Source organism: Fusarium pseudograminearum, chromosome 4, assembly GCF_000303195.2.
Source record: "Fusarium pseudograminearum CS3096 chromosome 4, whole genome shotgun sequence".
Classification (NCBI taxonomy): domain Eukaryota; kingdom Fungi; phylum Ascomycota; class Sordariomycetes; order Hypocreales; family Nectriaceae; genus Fusarium; species Fusarium pseudograminearum.
Genome location: NC_031954.1, coordinates 7,743,675 through 7,760,131, shown reverse-complemented (window position 1 = coordinate 7,760,131; position 16,457 = coordinate 7,743,675). Strand labels below are relative to the sequence as shown.

Here is a 16,457-nt window from a genome sequence, read left to right as displayed (position 1 = left end):
GATGTTTGCTGTGTCGACTAGCTGGCCTAATCGCTTCCACACTCAAGCGACCCAACTATCCCCACCATAGGGTTATTTCTTCCTGCTCGCCAATTATTTGAAAAGAACGGAGCAGTTGAGACCCTGTAGTCTAGTGGGTGAACAATCCAACGCTTACCGAATTCTGCTTCGGTCCATGCTCGAGGTTTCTTTTCCGCTAATCCATTACCAACTCGTGCAACCAACCCGGCACAAGTAAGGGGGCACAGGCTTATAGCCTGTCCTTCCTTTGTTTTCAGCGGGAGTCTCCAGAACTACATGATTGGGGATTAAATATGCAAGGTAACCGCACAGGTGTGAGATTTAAAGTCCCTCTGTATCGACCAATCCACGCGGACCTGGCCAGTACCTCATACTGTAATGCAAACTTGATACCTCAGTAGCTTGATTATATATAACCTTTTCTCATTCGCTGCTTCACAAAACAGGACACAGAGGCTGCATCAGTTCGTAGCGAGTGAGAGTTCCTTTTTAATAATGATGAGGAATGGGAAGTGTCTCTTCTACACCGCTCCCAGAGGTACGCCTTGCGAGATTCAACGTCGTCTGTGCCCACAGCCAACAAACCCAGCCAGAACCTCATCTGGGGAACTTGACCTGCCTGAACTGTTTTAGCAAAGGCTATTCGTCTAAGCTGTATCGAGTAGAATGTCGACAAGTTGATACGATAATAAGCCTAGGGTGATATGAAAACAGCGGAAGGATTTCGGTGGCAGATCAGTGGATTTTCGTATAAGCCAATCCGCTGTTTTTCGTAACCCCAAGGTAAGCTTACAGTGTCATTGCGGGAGTCGCATAATACGGCTGAATACTGAAGAAGCCAATGGAGAGATGTAAGATGGACCTTTTGGAATTTATAATTTCCCCACACATAAGCAGCTGAGCCATGATATGGGGTTTGTCAGCATTGTGCATACAAGACATACATGCCTGGCTGAGCAGCTGAGGTTTCAGAGTAGTATTCGCGACTTTAAATAAATACTGAGACATATTAGATTACAGTAGTTAACAGAACAATAACATGAAAGAAAGATGTTGCTTTCTTGGGCATAGCCTCGAATGCAAGATATCACCGCTTACAGCCTTACTGAGTGCTGACAACAGCTTATGAATTGTTACTCGCTCTGTTACACTCCTCAATATGTCTCCTCGAGGGTAATGCGCAGAGACAGATTCAAGTATAAATAGACGGTGCCAAGTCGCAGTTCTCTTGATTCAAAAACACAAACAACTCATCAAAGCATCACCTTACAAATTCATCCACATATTCTACTTCACCATGAAGTTCTCCATTGCAACCATCGCAGCTGTCATCGCAGCTTCGGCTCCCACAGTCATGGCCGACTCATGGCAGTGCAACGGCTCCTGGGGCGACGGCGGTCTCAAGCGACTTTCCTTCCTGTTTGATGGCTATTGCGAGAACCAATCTGGCCAGTGCTTCCTCTCTGCCCTACGAGGCAAGGGACTCACTGTGCACAACTGGCAGGCCTGGGATAGAGGCGATGGCTGGTGGCAAGTTGACTTTAGCACTACTGCTGGGTAAGTTGTAATTATTTTTACAAGTTGAGAATTTGACTAATGAGTAATGTGTGATATTAGACTCGCCTGGCAGGCCAACAATGCTATTGAGCAGGTTACTGGCTCTTGGCGTGGCTGCTGGCCTAACCAGTAAGTCCGGGCCTTTGATTCCAAGTCGAGAGTAGATATTGGGGGCTTCCTTGGTTAGGTTCGATATCTTTGTTTCGGATAGTTACGAGTAGCATGAATTAGGTAGTCAAGACGATAGTTGCAATACGACGTTACGGCTATAACCATTTGGCTCTATACCACCATACCCCGTGAAACACCAGACAATGGTTCTCAGTTTGACTTTTTGTCCAGAGGCAATTCTAACAAAGGAGTCGTAGAAAGAGACGGTAAATTGCATTGAAGACCAAGGATGTGTTGGGGTGTGGGAGGCAGGTGAGTAAGCACTGCCTTTGTCAGCGCCTTCCTTCAATGACAAGCCTGCCCGCTTCACAGCCGTGAATCATTCGGCAGGTGCCAACACATGGCGAGGCAACAGCGCCTTCTTTCTCTTGTCAAATCCTTCCGCCCACCTACCTACCTACCCACCACCTGCACCAATAATCCACATCCTGTCTTCTCCTCTCTTCATTCAACAGGCAACATGGACAACACTCCCAAGGCCCGGCTACCTCCCGAGGTTATCATGTCAATCGTTGAGAGTTTGATTCCAGAAACTACCTCTCATAGTCGGCCGATTTTCCCCGCCTCACATCTCGTCACAAAGACGCTCCTCGACTTGAGACTGGTCTCCAAAGCAGTTTATTCTATCGCATCCCGGCTCCTTTGGCAAAATTGCCTCCGAATAGAATCGACAAAAACTCTGCACCTTTTTTGTGACTTCATCTCGCGGGAAAGTGTCACCGGTCGGATGCCGTGCGAAGCGTATGGCTCTACTAGGCTATTTCTTGCTCCCTTCAACAGCCCCTCTTTTTGCCTCCGTTGGGGAAACCCCACCGATGGAGAGGCACGCGAAGAAGCTATCAATCCCTCAGTGGACAAGTATCCTCCCTGGTTTCACGCACTCAAGGACGAGAAGACAGCCGAGGCTGTGAAGAAGGTTCTTATCACATTGGCCCCAGTTCTCAAAGCTATCATTGTGGACCTGCCTCTTAAGTCTCTATATCATGAAAATTACCATCCAGTCCAAAATCTTCTGAGAGAAGGGTTTGAGGCGCTTGTCAATGTCGAAGAGCTTGTCAGCATTTATGGTGAGCTTTCTTGGGACATCGCATGGGACCGCAGCGAGCCAGAGATTTGGACCAAATGGCCAAAGCTCCAGCGTTTAGCTCTCCACAATGTCCAGAATGGACCTCAACTGTGGAAGAACATGATCCTATGCCCTGAATTGGAAATGGTTGTTCTTCCACATGCGGATTTTCGAGATTCACAGATGGAGCCGACTGACGTGTCTGCCGTGAACATCAAAGACGACTGGTCTAGAGCGTGGACCGAAGCGACCTCTCAACAGACAATGAGTTTCGAGGACAGAATACCATACCAGGGACGAGAAGTCCTCATAGCGTTCTGTGAATCGCTCACTGGCCTTCCCAGTTTCGACGCATTTACCGATAGTTGGGAAAGGCTGGACCCAGATAATCGCATCTGTATCACGGCTATGCCACCCTATCAGCAACACCACCCGGACTACGAGCACAATCTCATGATTTTACGCAGTACCTGGATGAAAGACCGTGCTTTGAGGGGCTTACTGTGGGATGATGTATATAGGTACGCTGTGGTTAATTTGGAAGAGTGATCTTAGGCTACATGAACACTAAGAGTTATCTAACATTTATGTTGACCTTTCAAGTCTTAGTGTAAGAAAATAAATAGCCTAAAGGGTACGCGTTCCTTTACCATAACGCCCATGACATCTTCGTCTTCGACTCGTGCATTGTGTTGCGGGCCGTCGGTTGGCCCTGTTCGATGACGAGGCCAGCGGTCTCCATGGTGAGCTGCCGTAGCACTTGTGCGGTCTTCACTGCAATTTTAATCCACCGCCAAGGTCCTTAAAGAACAGAATATGGCTCTAAAATGAATTGGCCATTAAAGAAGTTCGGCTCGAGAGGCTGGAAGATCGACAGTCAAGTGAAGGGTCTGACACTCGGCAAGGTCTCCTGGCTGACATGTCACTACAATTCGCGTGTACAACCTCAAGTGTCGGCCGACAGTCTGGACTTCAAATGATGGCCCTCCAACGCTTCTCCTAAATAGTAATGGCTTTGCCGGCTCCCGAACACACCCATGACTGTCTAACTAGATAAAATTGATGTTAATTGTCATCGCAACGGGTATTGAGCCAACTAATTTGGATGGTTCCTCTCACTAATCTACCCAAGCCTCAAAATGACGTGCACTGCTCCCGGCAGTTGAGCCATCCGACGGCATTCAATTCTTCCGTTGACGCTCGGATGAACTAACTTTCCGCCTCTACTCGCTGTTTGGTTAGACGACGTCGCAATGGAAACGCTAGTGGCTGACAGAAGCTTACTATGAATAAAAAGAACAACCAGTGGCTACGGTTGAAACATTACAAGCTGTGCTACTAATTCTGTCTCCCATACCTCGCTTTCGTGATTCTAAGCGAGATGCAGGCTATGCATCCGAAACGCCATTGAAGCATGTGACGAGACATGAGTTTGAGACTTGAAACGCAGTTCCAGTATATAAAGACTCGACATGTATCCATTGAAACAAACAAAACAACTTCAAAGATGGCGCCCATTCCAAAGACTCAAAGAACTATTCACGATGACTCTACCTCAATTGGTAGACGCTTCGTTGATCTTGCCAAGGTACGTACTTCCATCCCAGTATCAAAACTCCACCACTAACAAATACAGTTTCTATCCTCACTAAAAGGCGACTTGGATCTCGCAAATGTCACGGCTCCTCCATTCTTCCTCGCTCCATCCTCAGTCGTAGAAAATCCAGGGAGTTGGGCTCAACGACCATGCCTTTTTACAGCCCCTACCAACGAACTCGATCCAGCAAAGCGAAGTTTGTCGGTTCTACAATTATTCCTTGCGGGTCTTCGAAGTCAGCTGTACGTGGCTGGTGCACCCAACGTCAGCATCAAGAAGCCTCTCAACGCGTTTCTCGGTGAACAGTTCCTTGCTTCATGGAGTGAAGGGGATAGCAACACGAGATTAGTCGTCGAGCAGGTCAGCCATCATCCGCCAATTACCGCTATGCATATTGCTAGTGAAGGTATCAGAGCCGATGGATACGGCAGAGTCGAGATGACGTTTAATGGGAACATCAACATTCGTCAGATGGGCCATGCAATCATTCACCTGGATAGATTCGACGAAGATTATCTGGTCCCACTTACGGATGTCACCGTACGAGGATTCATGTCTGCATGTCTTTATCCAGAGATTATCGGCACATACACCATTAACTCAAGCTCGGGGTACGTCTCAGAGATTGATTTCTCAGGAACGGGTTTCTTCAGGGGAAAGAGGAATTCTTTCGAAGCGAGGGTCTACCATAAAGACCAACCCAAGAAGATTTGCTACAAGGTATCTGGAGTGTGGAGCGAGGGCTGGAAGATTACCGATGCCAATGGCCTGGTAGAAACATATACTGTTGAACCAGAGAAATCATCCATAAATATGAATCCCATCGAAAAGCAAGATCCACGAGAATCAAGACGAGCTTGGGGGGATGTCATTTCAGCTCTGCAGCAAGGGAATTATCGAGATGCATCTGCAGCGAAGCATACAGTGGAGGAAGCCCAACGGCAAAAGAGGAAAGAAGAAAAGGCTTCAGGAAAGATATGGCAGCCAGCTTTATTTAATAGTGTTCCGGGAGAGGAGCATGACGTGTTTCATCGGTTGTCAAAAGGTACGAAGTGGCAACTTTATGATGAAGAGACGAGAGGAGTTTGGAGACTTAATGAGGAGAGTTTGCGTCAAGTAGGTGCTAGAGATTGAGATGATTTAGAATAGATACCCGTTTAGATTAGTTTATGAGATGATCTGACTATTTACTACATTATTACTGAAGCAACTGCCATGACTTAGTGTTCTTTTACCATTTTTAATATTCTCATCAACAGTGCCCCACCAACAATTTATCTTATCAGCATTCCCAACAACCACATTTCACCAACCCCACGGTTCACAATCCCTGCGATAACTCTCATGATCCTTATCTGAGGTAGTACTGACAATCAATTTCCAGCCAAGTGCCAACCTTAGGGCTGACGCTTTGTTGTACCTGTGCACCCCAGATCCACTCGTATTCGCAACACTATTAGTCACTCTACCCCTGGCTCCCGCAGAATACAAAAGGCGCTATCTTCCTTCTTTAATTTTATGAATAAACCATCATCTAACCATGTATAAACTTTTATTCCTCGGTACAGTGCTCGTTGCACTTGTAGCGTTGCTATTCCCACAACAAAAGGATGAACATCCGCCATACGTCAAGGGGAAGAATGGCACGGCATTGTTTTTGGTGAACCAAGAACATGGCATATCAAATGTGCTCGTTGCTTCGGCCTCAGCCATGCTCGAGACATACCCCGATATCGACATCCACTTCGCCTCATTCCCCAAACTCAAGGGCAAACTCGAAAGAGTCTCCAAGTTCGCTAAACGAAAGACGCCTTCAGCTCGCGATATTGTCTTTCATCAACTCAAAAGTCCTTCATACGCGGATGTGATCCTCAACTCAGGCAGGAGCCTCGACGACGTTCCTCATCCTCCAGGCCCAGCTGGTATTTCTCACCTGTGTAAAGATATCCAGCTGTGGATATCGCCGTGGTCCGCTGAGGAGCACTTTTCCATCTACGAGGAGATTAGTTCTCTCATTGATGAGATTGATCCTGCAGTAGTAGTAATCGATACTCTATTCCGACCAGGACTTGATGCAACAAGAGACAAGAACAGACAGCATGTTTTTATCACGCCTAACCAGGCTGTCGACAACTTTCTCGGAGAACAGCCGTACGGAAGCATGTTTTGGAAATATCCATCGTGAGTTTATCTCTCGACACTAAAACTTAGCTAACAAATCAGAATGAGCTCTGGTCTCCCATTTCCAGTGCCATGGAACAAGATCCCTGAGAATATCTATCTCAACATCCGATTTATTTACAGCGTATTGAGGATGCCAGACGTTACTGCCAAGCGAAAGGCGCTTCGTGAGAGAGGACTCAAAGATCCTATTAACTTCTTCGGCATGTATCGAGATGATGTGCCTTGGATTACAGTCACAGCCGATGGAGCTTCTATTCCGGTAGATTACCTTCCGTCGAATGTCACCACCACAAACCCGATTGTTCTTTCTGTTGCTCCAGCCATTGAGCAAGATCCCGTGCTTGTTGAATGGTTGAAGAAAACACCAACAGTCTTGATCAATCTTGGCAGCACAGTCAGCGTATGTGCTCCATTCGAATTATATTCAACGCTAACAAAATAGTATTCTGAATCTCAAGCGTCAATGATGACACAGGCCATTGCCAATGTCCTTGATAAGGTTGACATTCAAATCCTTTGGAAGTTCAACAAGGTCGGCACCTACTCAGATGACGTTTTTCTCCCCGTCAAGCAACATCTTGTCAGCGGTCGTCTAAAGCTGGAAAGATGGCTCACGGTTGATCCAACATCATTACTCGAATCAGGTCTTATCGTTGCGTCTATTCATCACGGAGGAGCCAACTGTTACAACGAAGCAGTTTAGTAAGTGCATCACATCTCCCAACTAGACAAAGCTAACTTCTGCAGTGCCGGAGTTCCTCATGTCATTCTACCACTGTGGGCTGATCTCTACAGTTACGCAGCACTTGTCGAAACCATTGGGATCGGTGTTTGGGCGTGTCCTGCCACGAGCCCAAAATGGACAGTCGAAGGGCTCACACATGCCTTTTTGAGAGTTCTCGACGGTGGAGAAGCGAGTGTGAGTATGCGTGAGAAGGCTAGAGATTTGGGAAACAAAATCCAGGCAACAGAAAAGGGACGTGATGTTGCTGCCAGAAAGGTAGCCGAGCTGGCTTATTCTGGGGTGTAAGCGGTCAGAAGTTTAGACGACCGCCACATTCAAAGAGAGGTCATTCCTCTAAGAACTATGAACGTTCACCGTATATTTCCAATAAATTCGACGACTTAGGCGTACTTCCACAGCACATGTTGCCGAGGCATTTTTAAGCGATGATTGGAAGAATCATAAGGTTTGGTGGCAGTATCTACCGCATACGCTCCGACTCCTGAGAAGTGTGGATAGTAACCAGATTGAAAAAGCAGGCGAGCTGGGACCCTGCATGTAGATGGAGAGGTAGGACAGTCTGTAGAACTATTGAGGCATGTCGTTACATTTAAAAAGACATTTTCAACAGAGGACCACCCAGATCGATTAGTATCAGAAAGAGCAATCGAGTATTGCAATAGTGTTTTACGTAGTTCAAATACCTAGGGCATATATGGTATTTAACAATTTGTATCCTGTCTATCCTATTCCGCTTTAGGCTCTAAGTGTTTAACATACCTAGGCAAGAACAGTAATATGTTAATAAGCATGTTTGTTTCCAAACTATCACAAGCATCATACCGCCTCAGCCCAGCCATCTCACACCGGAAACCTACCTACCAGGTGACCTCCGCCCAAACGGTCAGAAGTTTGGATATCTGTCACACAGAGACTTTCGATTCCGAATCTACCCGCGGGATCATTGATCAGCAGAACAATTATCCTTTGGTGGCTACCAAGTCACGCTTTGATATAAATCCATGCCTCTTGGTAAAACAAACGTCTTGGCGGTAGCATCAGGTGACTCGGCGTTACTTCTGGGTCCCTATGGAGCACAAGCTATTCGTCTACCAAGTTCTGTAGATCACTGTCTGGTTGAAGCGGTGACCGTGGGTCTGTGTTGTATCCATCCCCGCAGAGGGTAGTGTATCATCCCCGTGGAGGAATAAGCTTACATCGGTTGACCAGGAACCTCCGCAGTTGATATTTCCGATTCTGGAGTGTTGATACGTTTTGACCTCGGCTGACCCGTGAGTTTCACGGTGTTGCTCAAGAGGATGTTTGTGTCACTGTAGTTGTATGACAGAACATGGCTCTATCAATCTGTATCACAATCCAAGTTCTACATAGCCCTCTCTTACGCGTCACGATTTCAAATGACAGTGGATCGAGAAAAAGGCATCGGAAGTTTGTGGAATGACGCGATGGAGATCTTCTCACGATAATCCCTTGACAAGTTAGGTAAATCAAGATAAGCTTAATCATTGCGATTATCAAATGTCTCAGACGCGTCAATGACTCAAGAGGCAGAAAAGACATAGCCACAGAGATCGACATTGCTGACTCGTCATTAATACACCAAGTGGGATGGAGGACGATCCTGATAAGGACACAGTGACGACATGGGGAATGCAGAGATTCACAAGTATGGAAACCGTTGGTGACACAATTGATAAGGTTAAATAAAGTTAAATCAGACTAAACTGCAGTCAGCCTTTTTTTTTGATGCTTACATTCCGTGTTCGGACTCCGTGATTACGCGGCGACGTTGTACGTTTGCACAACGCTTGGCGATAATAGATAGACAGACAGTAGAATAGATTAGAAAGGAAATAGATGGAGAAATGCAGTGGAGGAGAACAGGTGGTATCCGTACATGAGTGGAGTTGGCGTAGAGTTCCATTCATCGTACTCTGTAGATCATGGGCAATTTATCCAACCACTCGGAGGATGACATTTGCAGGCTATAGATCTATAGCTGAGAACATGATAGGCAAGTCTAGATTCGTGAGCATTCGGTGGCGGTCAAGTGCCGTTGATTCACACCATTGCGGGCGGGAAAGGCTGTTCTTGGCGACGGATCGGCAATGTTAGACTAGAGTTTGGGGTTTATCAACAAGTGGAATAGACAAGAAAAAAAAAGAGGAGAAAAGGGAAAAAATGTTGAGAGTGACACGACCAAGAAATGCCACGGGTTGTCATACATCCCTTGTACTCTTAGCTCTGGCTGCCTCTTTCTTCTCCCACTAGCCTATCTATCATTTCTAGAGATAAAAACGTTTCAGCGTTTAAATGAATAGTTTAATTACCAGGCGTAACCGAGTCGTTGGGTTCTTATCGGGCAGTCATAATGTCTAGGGTCCCCTGGAACCACCCCCCGGAGACACAGCTTAGAAGCCAAAGTTTGTTCCCGCGGAAGATGAGATTAGACGCCTTAGCTCGAGTCTAAAGAGCCCCTCCGACTTGGCATGACAACTTTCACAGCCTCAATACGTATCTTAGTTACCCACAGACCTCAGTTGCCTCAATCCTTGGCAAATCGAACCTCCTCTTGTCGTTCTTGTCGAGTCGCAAACTAAGCTCAAGCAAGGAGTAAACTGTCTACACCCTTGTTACCGTGCGATAGCTGCCCGATCTTGGGGTGTAACACAATCTCAGATCTGAAGCTTCTAACCCAATCAAATCACTCCTACTCCCTCGTGTTTGGATACCAAGAGGAAAACCCAACGCCCCTTTTCACCTAGTCTAGTCAGTACGGAGTGCACAAGCCAAGACGGATAGTTGAGTCTACAGTGACAAGCAAACAGCCATGGCCCTACCAAGGATGTTAGCTCTTGGGCGTCCTTGGCAGGCAACACCAAGATGTGTAATTGCGCGTCTCCATGAACCAAGGTATGCTCAGACGCAATAGTAAGCGGGTCTTTTCTCTTTCCTTGTGTTCCATATCACAGACATTCTGCTTTCTCGCCAAGGCCTGTTCAGAGATGTCCCAGGTATAAGGACCCCTGGGTTCTTTCGTTTTGGTCCAGACTCTTTCCCTTTTCTTCACCAGATCAAACCACCTTCATCATGTCTTCCCTATTTGCTCGACAAGACCCCAACCCCGAGCTCTGTGTCCAATATGCCAGCTTTGCTTCTCATCTGGTACGATGGCAGTTCAAGATTATCTACTGGATCATGTTTGTGTCCAATCTGCTAGTCCTGTTCATCGCTTCTTGGACCTATATTCGGTATGTTTAATCTATCTTTGATTCTTATAATTCATCTAACGATAACAGAGCTCAAGCAGCAACCGAAAAGCTAGCTCATAACCCTTCGGCTCGAATCAAACGTATACGGCAATCTGTTTTCATGTGTCTTGGATGTGTCACTGTGTCAACCGTCATCGTTGTCATGGAGGCGTATAGCATCCTAGCCCTACAATTTTGCGATGGCGAGGATCTTATTTCTTTGTATTGGTCTACATGGACTATGATCCAAGTCGGATCCTTGATTGCCATGATTGGAATTATCCTTGCTCTGGCCCACACTCTTCGAGGACGACAGCATCCGTAAGTTTATTAATCTTCCAATGTGTATAAACTTCACCAACAAATCAGACCATGGGCTCTTGCTCTCGGTACACCAGTTCTTGTCATTGCTGGTTTCCTTCATCTCTTCCACGACTTCACCAAGAAGAGAATCAAGAACCATCGTCGTCGCAAGAATCACTTTGACGATATGATGGGTCCTCCCATGAGCCAAGCGTAAGATGCCCGACCCGTCCATGTTACATAGCCAAGCTAACACAAAACAGTAACACAATCTCGGTCAATCCCGACGAAGAGATGGACGATGATGAGTACAAAGCTCAAGTTATCGGACTTACTTTTGATGGCGGCCCTATTATTCACTTCATCGATGCCGTCCCCGAAACTCTTCCCGAGCATGCTCAACTACTGGGATACTGCCCCAAGAGCAAGCCCATCGTCATGTGCAAGCGAGAAGCTATTCAGTTTCTCATGGATTCTCCAGCCCAAGTTCCACCTTCGGCTTCTCCTTATCGCAAGGGTAGTCGATAGACACGCCAAACTCACATTTGAGCCGCACCGAAGTGTGCACTGATAGCTGAGAAACAGAGTGCTGGGACTGACTAGCTGACAGCCAGGGGGTATGTGGCATTGAGATAAGATGTATTTTTTTGCTTTTTTTGCAAGGGTCTGTCAGGTGCCAAGAGCAGGGAGTATGCGCTTTGACGTATAATTCTGCAGGCATTTGTTTCTTTTTCTTCTCTTTTGTGTTTTGCTTTTGTCGGAAAGGAGTTTAGGTATACGGGACTGTGGCGGGAAGCCCAGGACAGTGGCATGGGGGCGACTTGAACGGCGCGTTTGGAATATTGGACGGTCGGAAAAGTGGCTTTTTATCATGATACTGGAAGATACCCTGGGAAAAGCCATGGATTTGGATTATGGCAAGGTTATTATTGGGACGGTTATTGTTTGGGCAGAAAGCCATGATTTAATGCGAGGTTTCAATAGCGCGGTGGTTTATAGGTGATAGAGAGCCTAAAGATAGGATAGATGCGATAAAAAATACAGTTGGTTTCGGGTATTTTTGGCTTCCAATTTAGTGGACTTGTCCGCATTTGTAGGTGCTTCATCTGGACTTGCCGACTACGGAGCTTCAAATCTGTATCGATAGCGGGGTCATTCACATCTTCCGCCAATCTCTTCAACGGCTTAGTAAATGGCTTTCTAATCAACAATTGACGATATTGACATTCGCCTCATCGACTTTATTTACCTGTCACCAAACAAGAGATCTTAGTAGAATAACATATTCCAGACAGAATGGGCCTCACAAAAGTCAAACACATCATCCTGGTATGCTAACCTGTTCCCCTACCCTATGCCACTCATTAACACCTTCAGGTCCTCTCAGGCAAAGGAGGAGTAGGCAAATCATCAGTTACAACACAATTAGCCTTGTCGCTCACATCAGCTGGTCATTCTGTTGGTATTCTCGATGTCGATTTGACAGGACCTTCAATTCCGCGCATGCTCTCGATTGAAGCATCCAAAGTCACACAAGTCCCTGGAGGATGGGCGCCTGTACTGGTTCACGAAGCCGATGAGTCAAAAGGGCTGGGGAGTCTGCACGCTATGAGTCTGGGTTTTCTTCTCCCGAAAAGAGGTGACGCCGTTGTTTGGAGAGGACCGAAAAAGACGGCAATGATCCGACAATTCCTCAAGGACGTACTCTGGGATGAGACAGATTATCTACTCATCGACACACCACCGGGAACAAGCGACGAACACATCTCCCTCGCCGAGACACTTCAAAAGGATGCAACACTAGGGCAAGTCGCGGGCGCAGTCGTCGTTACAACACCACAAGCCGTTGCCACAGCCGACGTGCGCAAGGAGCTCAACTTTTGCACAAAGACAAACATTCGAGTTCTTGGAGTGGTGGAAAACATGAGCGGCTACGTGTGTCCACACTGCTCCGAATGCACCGACATCTTTGGGTCCGGGGGAGGAAAGTCCATGGCCGAAGAGTTCAACGTTCCATTTCTAGGGTCTGTGCCGATGGATGCACAGTTCATCGCCCTGTTGGAGGAGGGACAGAGACCGACCTACCCGTCTGGTACGACTGTGGGAGGGAAGGACATTTCTACCAAAGAGACAGAAACACAAACGCAGGAGGGAAATTTGGTGGATAAGTACCAGGATTGTTCACTATCCCATGTGTTCAAGGATATTACGGACAAGGTGTTGGTTAACGTGGAAAGGTAGGAGTCGTATATACCTAGCCGATGAACCGATTACTTCTTCTTCAACACCACCTTGCGCATGGCATGTGCTTTGAAGCACAGCAGCGAGCAGCCATTCCAGACAATGACGTCCGCGTCTGTGGCCAAGGTTGCAAGGATCCCAGTTCTAGCCCTTGCTCCCCACCAAAAAGTCTTTTGCCAGACCAGTCAACGTTTGTCGTCGTCACCCGAAAGAGGCTCAGCGTCGGTGGGATTTTTCGCGATCAGACAGAAATTATCATGCATTCACCTTGTTTAGGCCTCAAACTCACAAAATCAGGTTACAGCCCGGGGCCACAACCTTCTTCCCCCGGAGGTACCAGTAAGGAGCATTGAGCGCGTAGAGGACCTGCACACTAAACTGTAACCATAAAACAGGTACGTAGTTTCGTATGCTGAAGCTGTACCGGGCTGTGCTTCCGTTACGCACCGTCTGATTGAGACCTTAGCACATTGGATCGGGATCACAGTCCAGCAGCTACCAGGAGAGAGAAAAAAAAAAATCCCATACAGACCCAAACCCAACCCACCAACCCAACCAACCCCTCTTGTTAAAAATTCTCTCACCGACAGAGATTCCTAACAAAACAAATCAATCTCGCTGATCTGTTTTGTTTTGCTTTGCTGCTTTATTTACCCCAGACTTTCTTTTCTCGTTGCTCGTGGCCAAAACACTCGAGCATCGTCATTCGAAAGACTTGCCTCACGCGACTGGTCTACTCTTTGATCAAATCAATGTCGAAACGTATCTAACTCTAGTCCAAAAGACATCGACGGTACTTGACCGTCACTGACTTCTGTATATTTCCTGGGCTTCTATGCGGCCGACGGATCTTCTGCGCTTCCTGTTCTCTCGACCATCCAAGTAAGTTTACAGCTTCAATCCGACTCTGACTCTGATTCATCGTTGCTAACTTTCCCCAAGGCCCCGATAGCACCCGTTACTCCCCCCAAACGTTCCAACCACTAAACTTTCCTGCACAATTCCGCCACAGAAGTTATTCTTCAACCGTTCTCGTCCTCCTTAACGTCCTTGAAGACGTTAGTTACCCCCCGATCGATTGCTGCTGGCTCCGCCAGCATCTGAACAAGCCCCCGTACCTGTGGGCCTACTCTCTCAAACAGACGCCGCATAGTCTGTTTGAGCGGCAGCTAGTGCTCCGCGGACTCTGCCATCTGGGCAAAGAAATCTCCTAGCCGCTACAATGCTGTCCACTTCGGTTCCCAACAACTGCACCTTCTCGCCTGCCTCGGCCACTCCCCATCTGACAATCAACCATGATGTGGCCGCCGACCTCGACTCGACCAACGCTTTCGAAGGTCCCGAGAAGCTTCTCGAGGTTTGGTTCGCTCCCAGCCCCTCGACTCTGCCTCCTACCGCCGCCGCCAATGGATTAAAGGCTGTTCCTGCTGATACTTGGGTTCCCATGCTTGACATGGTCAACTGCAAGGTCCTGTCTGTTCTTGAGTCTGACAACATGGACGCTTACCTTCTCTCCGAGTCGAGCATGTTTGTCTTTCCTCACAAGATCATTCTCAAGACTTGTGGAACCACCACTCTTCTCCTTGGTCTCCAGCGCATGCTTCACATTGCTGCCAAGTACGGTTTCCCTTATCACAATGCCAACTCGCCCGACGATATCCAGGCCGCAGCGACCCCGTACCGCGTTTTCTACAGTCGCAAGAACTTTTTGTTCCCTGAGAAGCAGCAGGGTCCTCACCGCAGCTGGAAGCAGGAGGTCAAGTATCTTGACGACATGTTTGATGGTGGCAGTGCCTATATGGTAGGCAAGATGAATGGTGACCATTGGTACCTATACCTCACCTCGCCCAATCAGCAGGCTCTCACTCCTCCTCGCACCCCCGAGTCCGAGATTGAAGGAACCAAGATTCCAGTTGGAACCTCGTTCGCTCCCATCCCCGGTAGCTACCACGACGAGACTCTGGAAATCCTCATGACCGACCTTGACCAGGAGAATGCCAAGCAGTTTTATCTGTCGCACGCGAGTGCGGTCGCAAGCGACAAGATGGCTGCCGAGGCAAAGGATGCTCGCAAGGAAGCCATCAATAGTCTTGGTGGTCTTGGCGACGATGTTGATGAAGTGGACGTCTTCGCGAATGACGCCGACGACAACATGCTCGATTCTGTCGAGGCCCTCACCACCGAGGGCCACGCATTGGGAACTGTCGTTTCGGAGAGTTGCGGCCTCTCCAGCGTCTACCCAACATCTAAGTATCCCGATGCCCGAGTAGACGCGTACTTGTTCAGCCCCTGCGGCTTTTCCGCCAACGGTGTTGTTCCTCCCCCTGCTTCGGCCGAGGGAGGCAAGGGCGAGCACTACTTCACCGTCCACGTCACTCCTGAACCGCAGTGTTCGTTCGCGTCTTTCGAGACCAACGTTCCCGGTGGACAGAGTGGACGAACCACCACCGAAGTCATTGAGCACGTGGTGGACATCTTTAAGCCCGGTCGGTTCAGCGTGACTCTCTTCGAAGCCAAGGGAGCTGCGCAGAACCCATACTGCATGGGCGATGACGAGCCTACCAACTGGGCTGCCAAACGTCTTGTTGATCCCGTCCGAGGATATCGTAGAGTCGATCGTATCGTTCACGATTTCGAGGACTATGATCTTGTCTTTCGTTTCTACGAGCGCGAGGGGTGGGCTGGATCCAAGAGTGCTCGAGTTGGAGAGCCTATCAGCCCTACTTTCAAGTGATGCGTCGCGGATCGTTTCGAAATATGTTTGAAGGAGGATTAAATTGAATGTATGGATATTAGCCAACTGCGTCTGTCCTTAGCTTAATTACTTGAATAAATGTTTGTCGCAAAGAAGTTTAATTGCTGTAATCTGAATGCATACTGTAATTTGAGTGGATACCTTCTATACAGGTCTCCACCGACCACACCTTGCGCTTTCGATAACGATAAGCCTTGCACGTGACCACAACCTCGTCAAAAAATTCTTTGCATCAATCTGAAGCTTCACCCAAGTCAACCTACCGCAACAACAGCACTCCCACCAGCCCAAATACCCCCCAATCCGCCACAATGCATCTGATGTACACCCTCGACGCCCAAGGCAACCGCCTTTACACCTTGAAGAAGGTCGCTCAGGGCCAGGTCACCAAGTCTGCCCACCCTGCCCGTTTCTCTCCCGACGACAAGTGGTCGCGCCAGCGCGTTACTCTCAAGCGCAGATTCGAGCTTCTCTTGACTCAGCAGAGTATGTAAATCGATTGCTATGGATATACCAGAAACTAATATTTTCGCAGAGGAGGAATAAATTGCTCGAAACGAATCGCA

The 16,457-nt window shown here is 47.8% G+C and overlaps 7 protein-coding genes across 7 annotated transcripts, besides 2 other annotated features; all 7 read left to right on the top strand.

Moving 5' to 3' along the window:
* The first annotated feature begins 131 nt into the window (after window positions 1-131).
* Window positions 132-173: a repeat region.
* A 1,145-nt stretch (window positions 174-1,318) lies between these two features.
* Window positions 1,319-1,711, top strand: FPSE_07312 (uncharacterized protein; the record flags this gene model as incomplete). Its single annotated transcript, XM_009260430.1, has 2 exons — window positions 1,319-1,578; window positions 1,639-1,711. 2 exons carry the CDS (start codon window positions 1,319-1,321, stop codon window positions 1,709-1,711), a joined length of 333 nt encoding a protein of 110 aa, XP_009258705.1.
* Window positions 1,712-2,209: 498 nt separating this feature from the next.
* On the top strand, window positions 2,210-3,364 carry FPSE_07313 (uncharacterized protein; the record flags this gene model as incomplete). Its single annotated transcript, XM_009260431.1, has 1 exon — window positions 2,210-3,364. One exon carries the CDS (start codon window positions 2,210-2,212, stop codon window positions 3,362-3,364), a length of 1,155 nt encoding a protein of 384 aa, XP_009258706.1.
* A 958-nt stretch (window positions 3,365-4,322) lies between these two features.
* On the top strand, window positions 4,323-7,626 carry FPSE_07314 (uncharacterized protein; the record flags this gene model as incomplete). The annotated part of the gene is made up of 6 exons (XM_009260432.1): window positions 4,323-4,403; window positions 4,452-5,457; window positions 5,981-6,593; window positions 6,636-6,996; window positions 7,039-7,298; window positions 7,344-7,626. The coding sequence occupies 6 exons, from the start codon at window positions 4,323-4,325 to the stop codon at window positions 7,624-7,626; spliced, it is 2,604 nt and encodes an 867-aa protein (XP_009258707.1).
* Window positions 7,627-9,484: 1,858 nt separating this feature from the next.
* Window positions 9,485-9,523: a repeat region.
* A 908-nt stretch (window positions 9,524-10,431) lies between these two features.
* FPSE_07315 (uncharacterized protein) lies at window positions 10,432-11,423 on the top strand (the record flags this gene model as incomplete). The annotated part of the gene is made up of 4 exons (XM_009260433.1): window positions 10,432-10,592; window positions 10,641-10,913; window positions 10,962-11,108; window positions 11,159-11,423. 4 exons carry the CDS (start codon window positions 10,432-10,434, stop codon window positions 11,421-11,423), a joined length of 846 nt encoding a protein of 281 aa, XP_009258708.1.
* A 768-nt stretch (window positions 11,424-12,191) lies between these two features.
* Window positions 12,192-13,136, top strand: FPSE_07316 (uncharacterized protein; the record flags this gene model as incomplete). Its single annotated transcript, XM_009260434.1, has 2 exons — window positions 12,192-12,224; window positions 12,273-13,136. 2 exons carry the CDS (start codon window positions 12,192-12,194, stop codon window positions 13,134-13,136), a joined length of 897 nt encoding a protein of 298 aa, XP_009258709.1.
* Window positions 13,137-14,358: 1,222 nt separating this feature from the next.
* Window positions 14,359-15,870, top strand: FPSE_07317 (uncharacterized protein; the record flags this gene model as incomplete). The annotated part of the gene is made up of 1 exon (XM_009260435.1): window positions 14,359-15,870. One exon carries the CDS (start codon window positions 14,359-14,361, stop codon window positions 15,868-15,870), a length of 1,512 nt encoding a protein of 503 aa, XP_009258710.1.
* Window positions 15,871-16,202: 332 nt separating this feature from the next.
* On the top strand, window positions 16,203-16,437 carry FPSE_07318 (uncharacterized protein; the record flags this gene model as incomplete). Its single annotated transcript, XM_009260436.1, has 2 exons — window positions 16,203-16,377; window positions 16,427-16,437. The coding sequence occupies 2 exons, from the start codon at window positions 16,203-16,205 to the stop codon at window positions 16,435-16,437; spliced, it is 186 nt and encodes a 61-aa protein (XP_009258711.1).
* Between the last annotated feature and the right edge of the window lie 20 nt (window positions 16,438-16,457).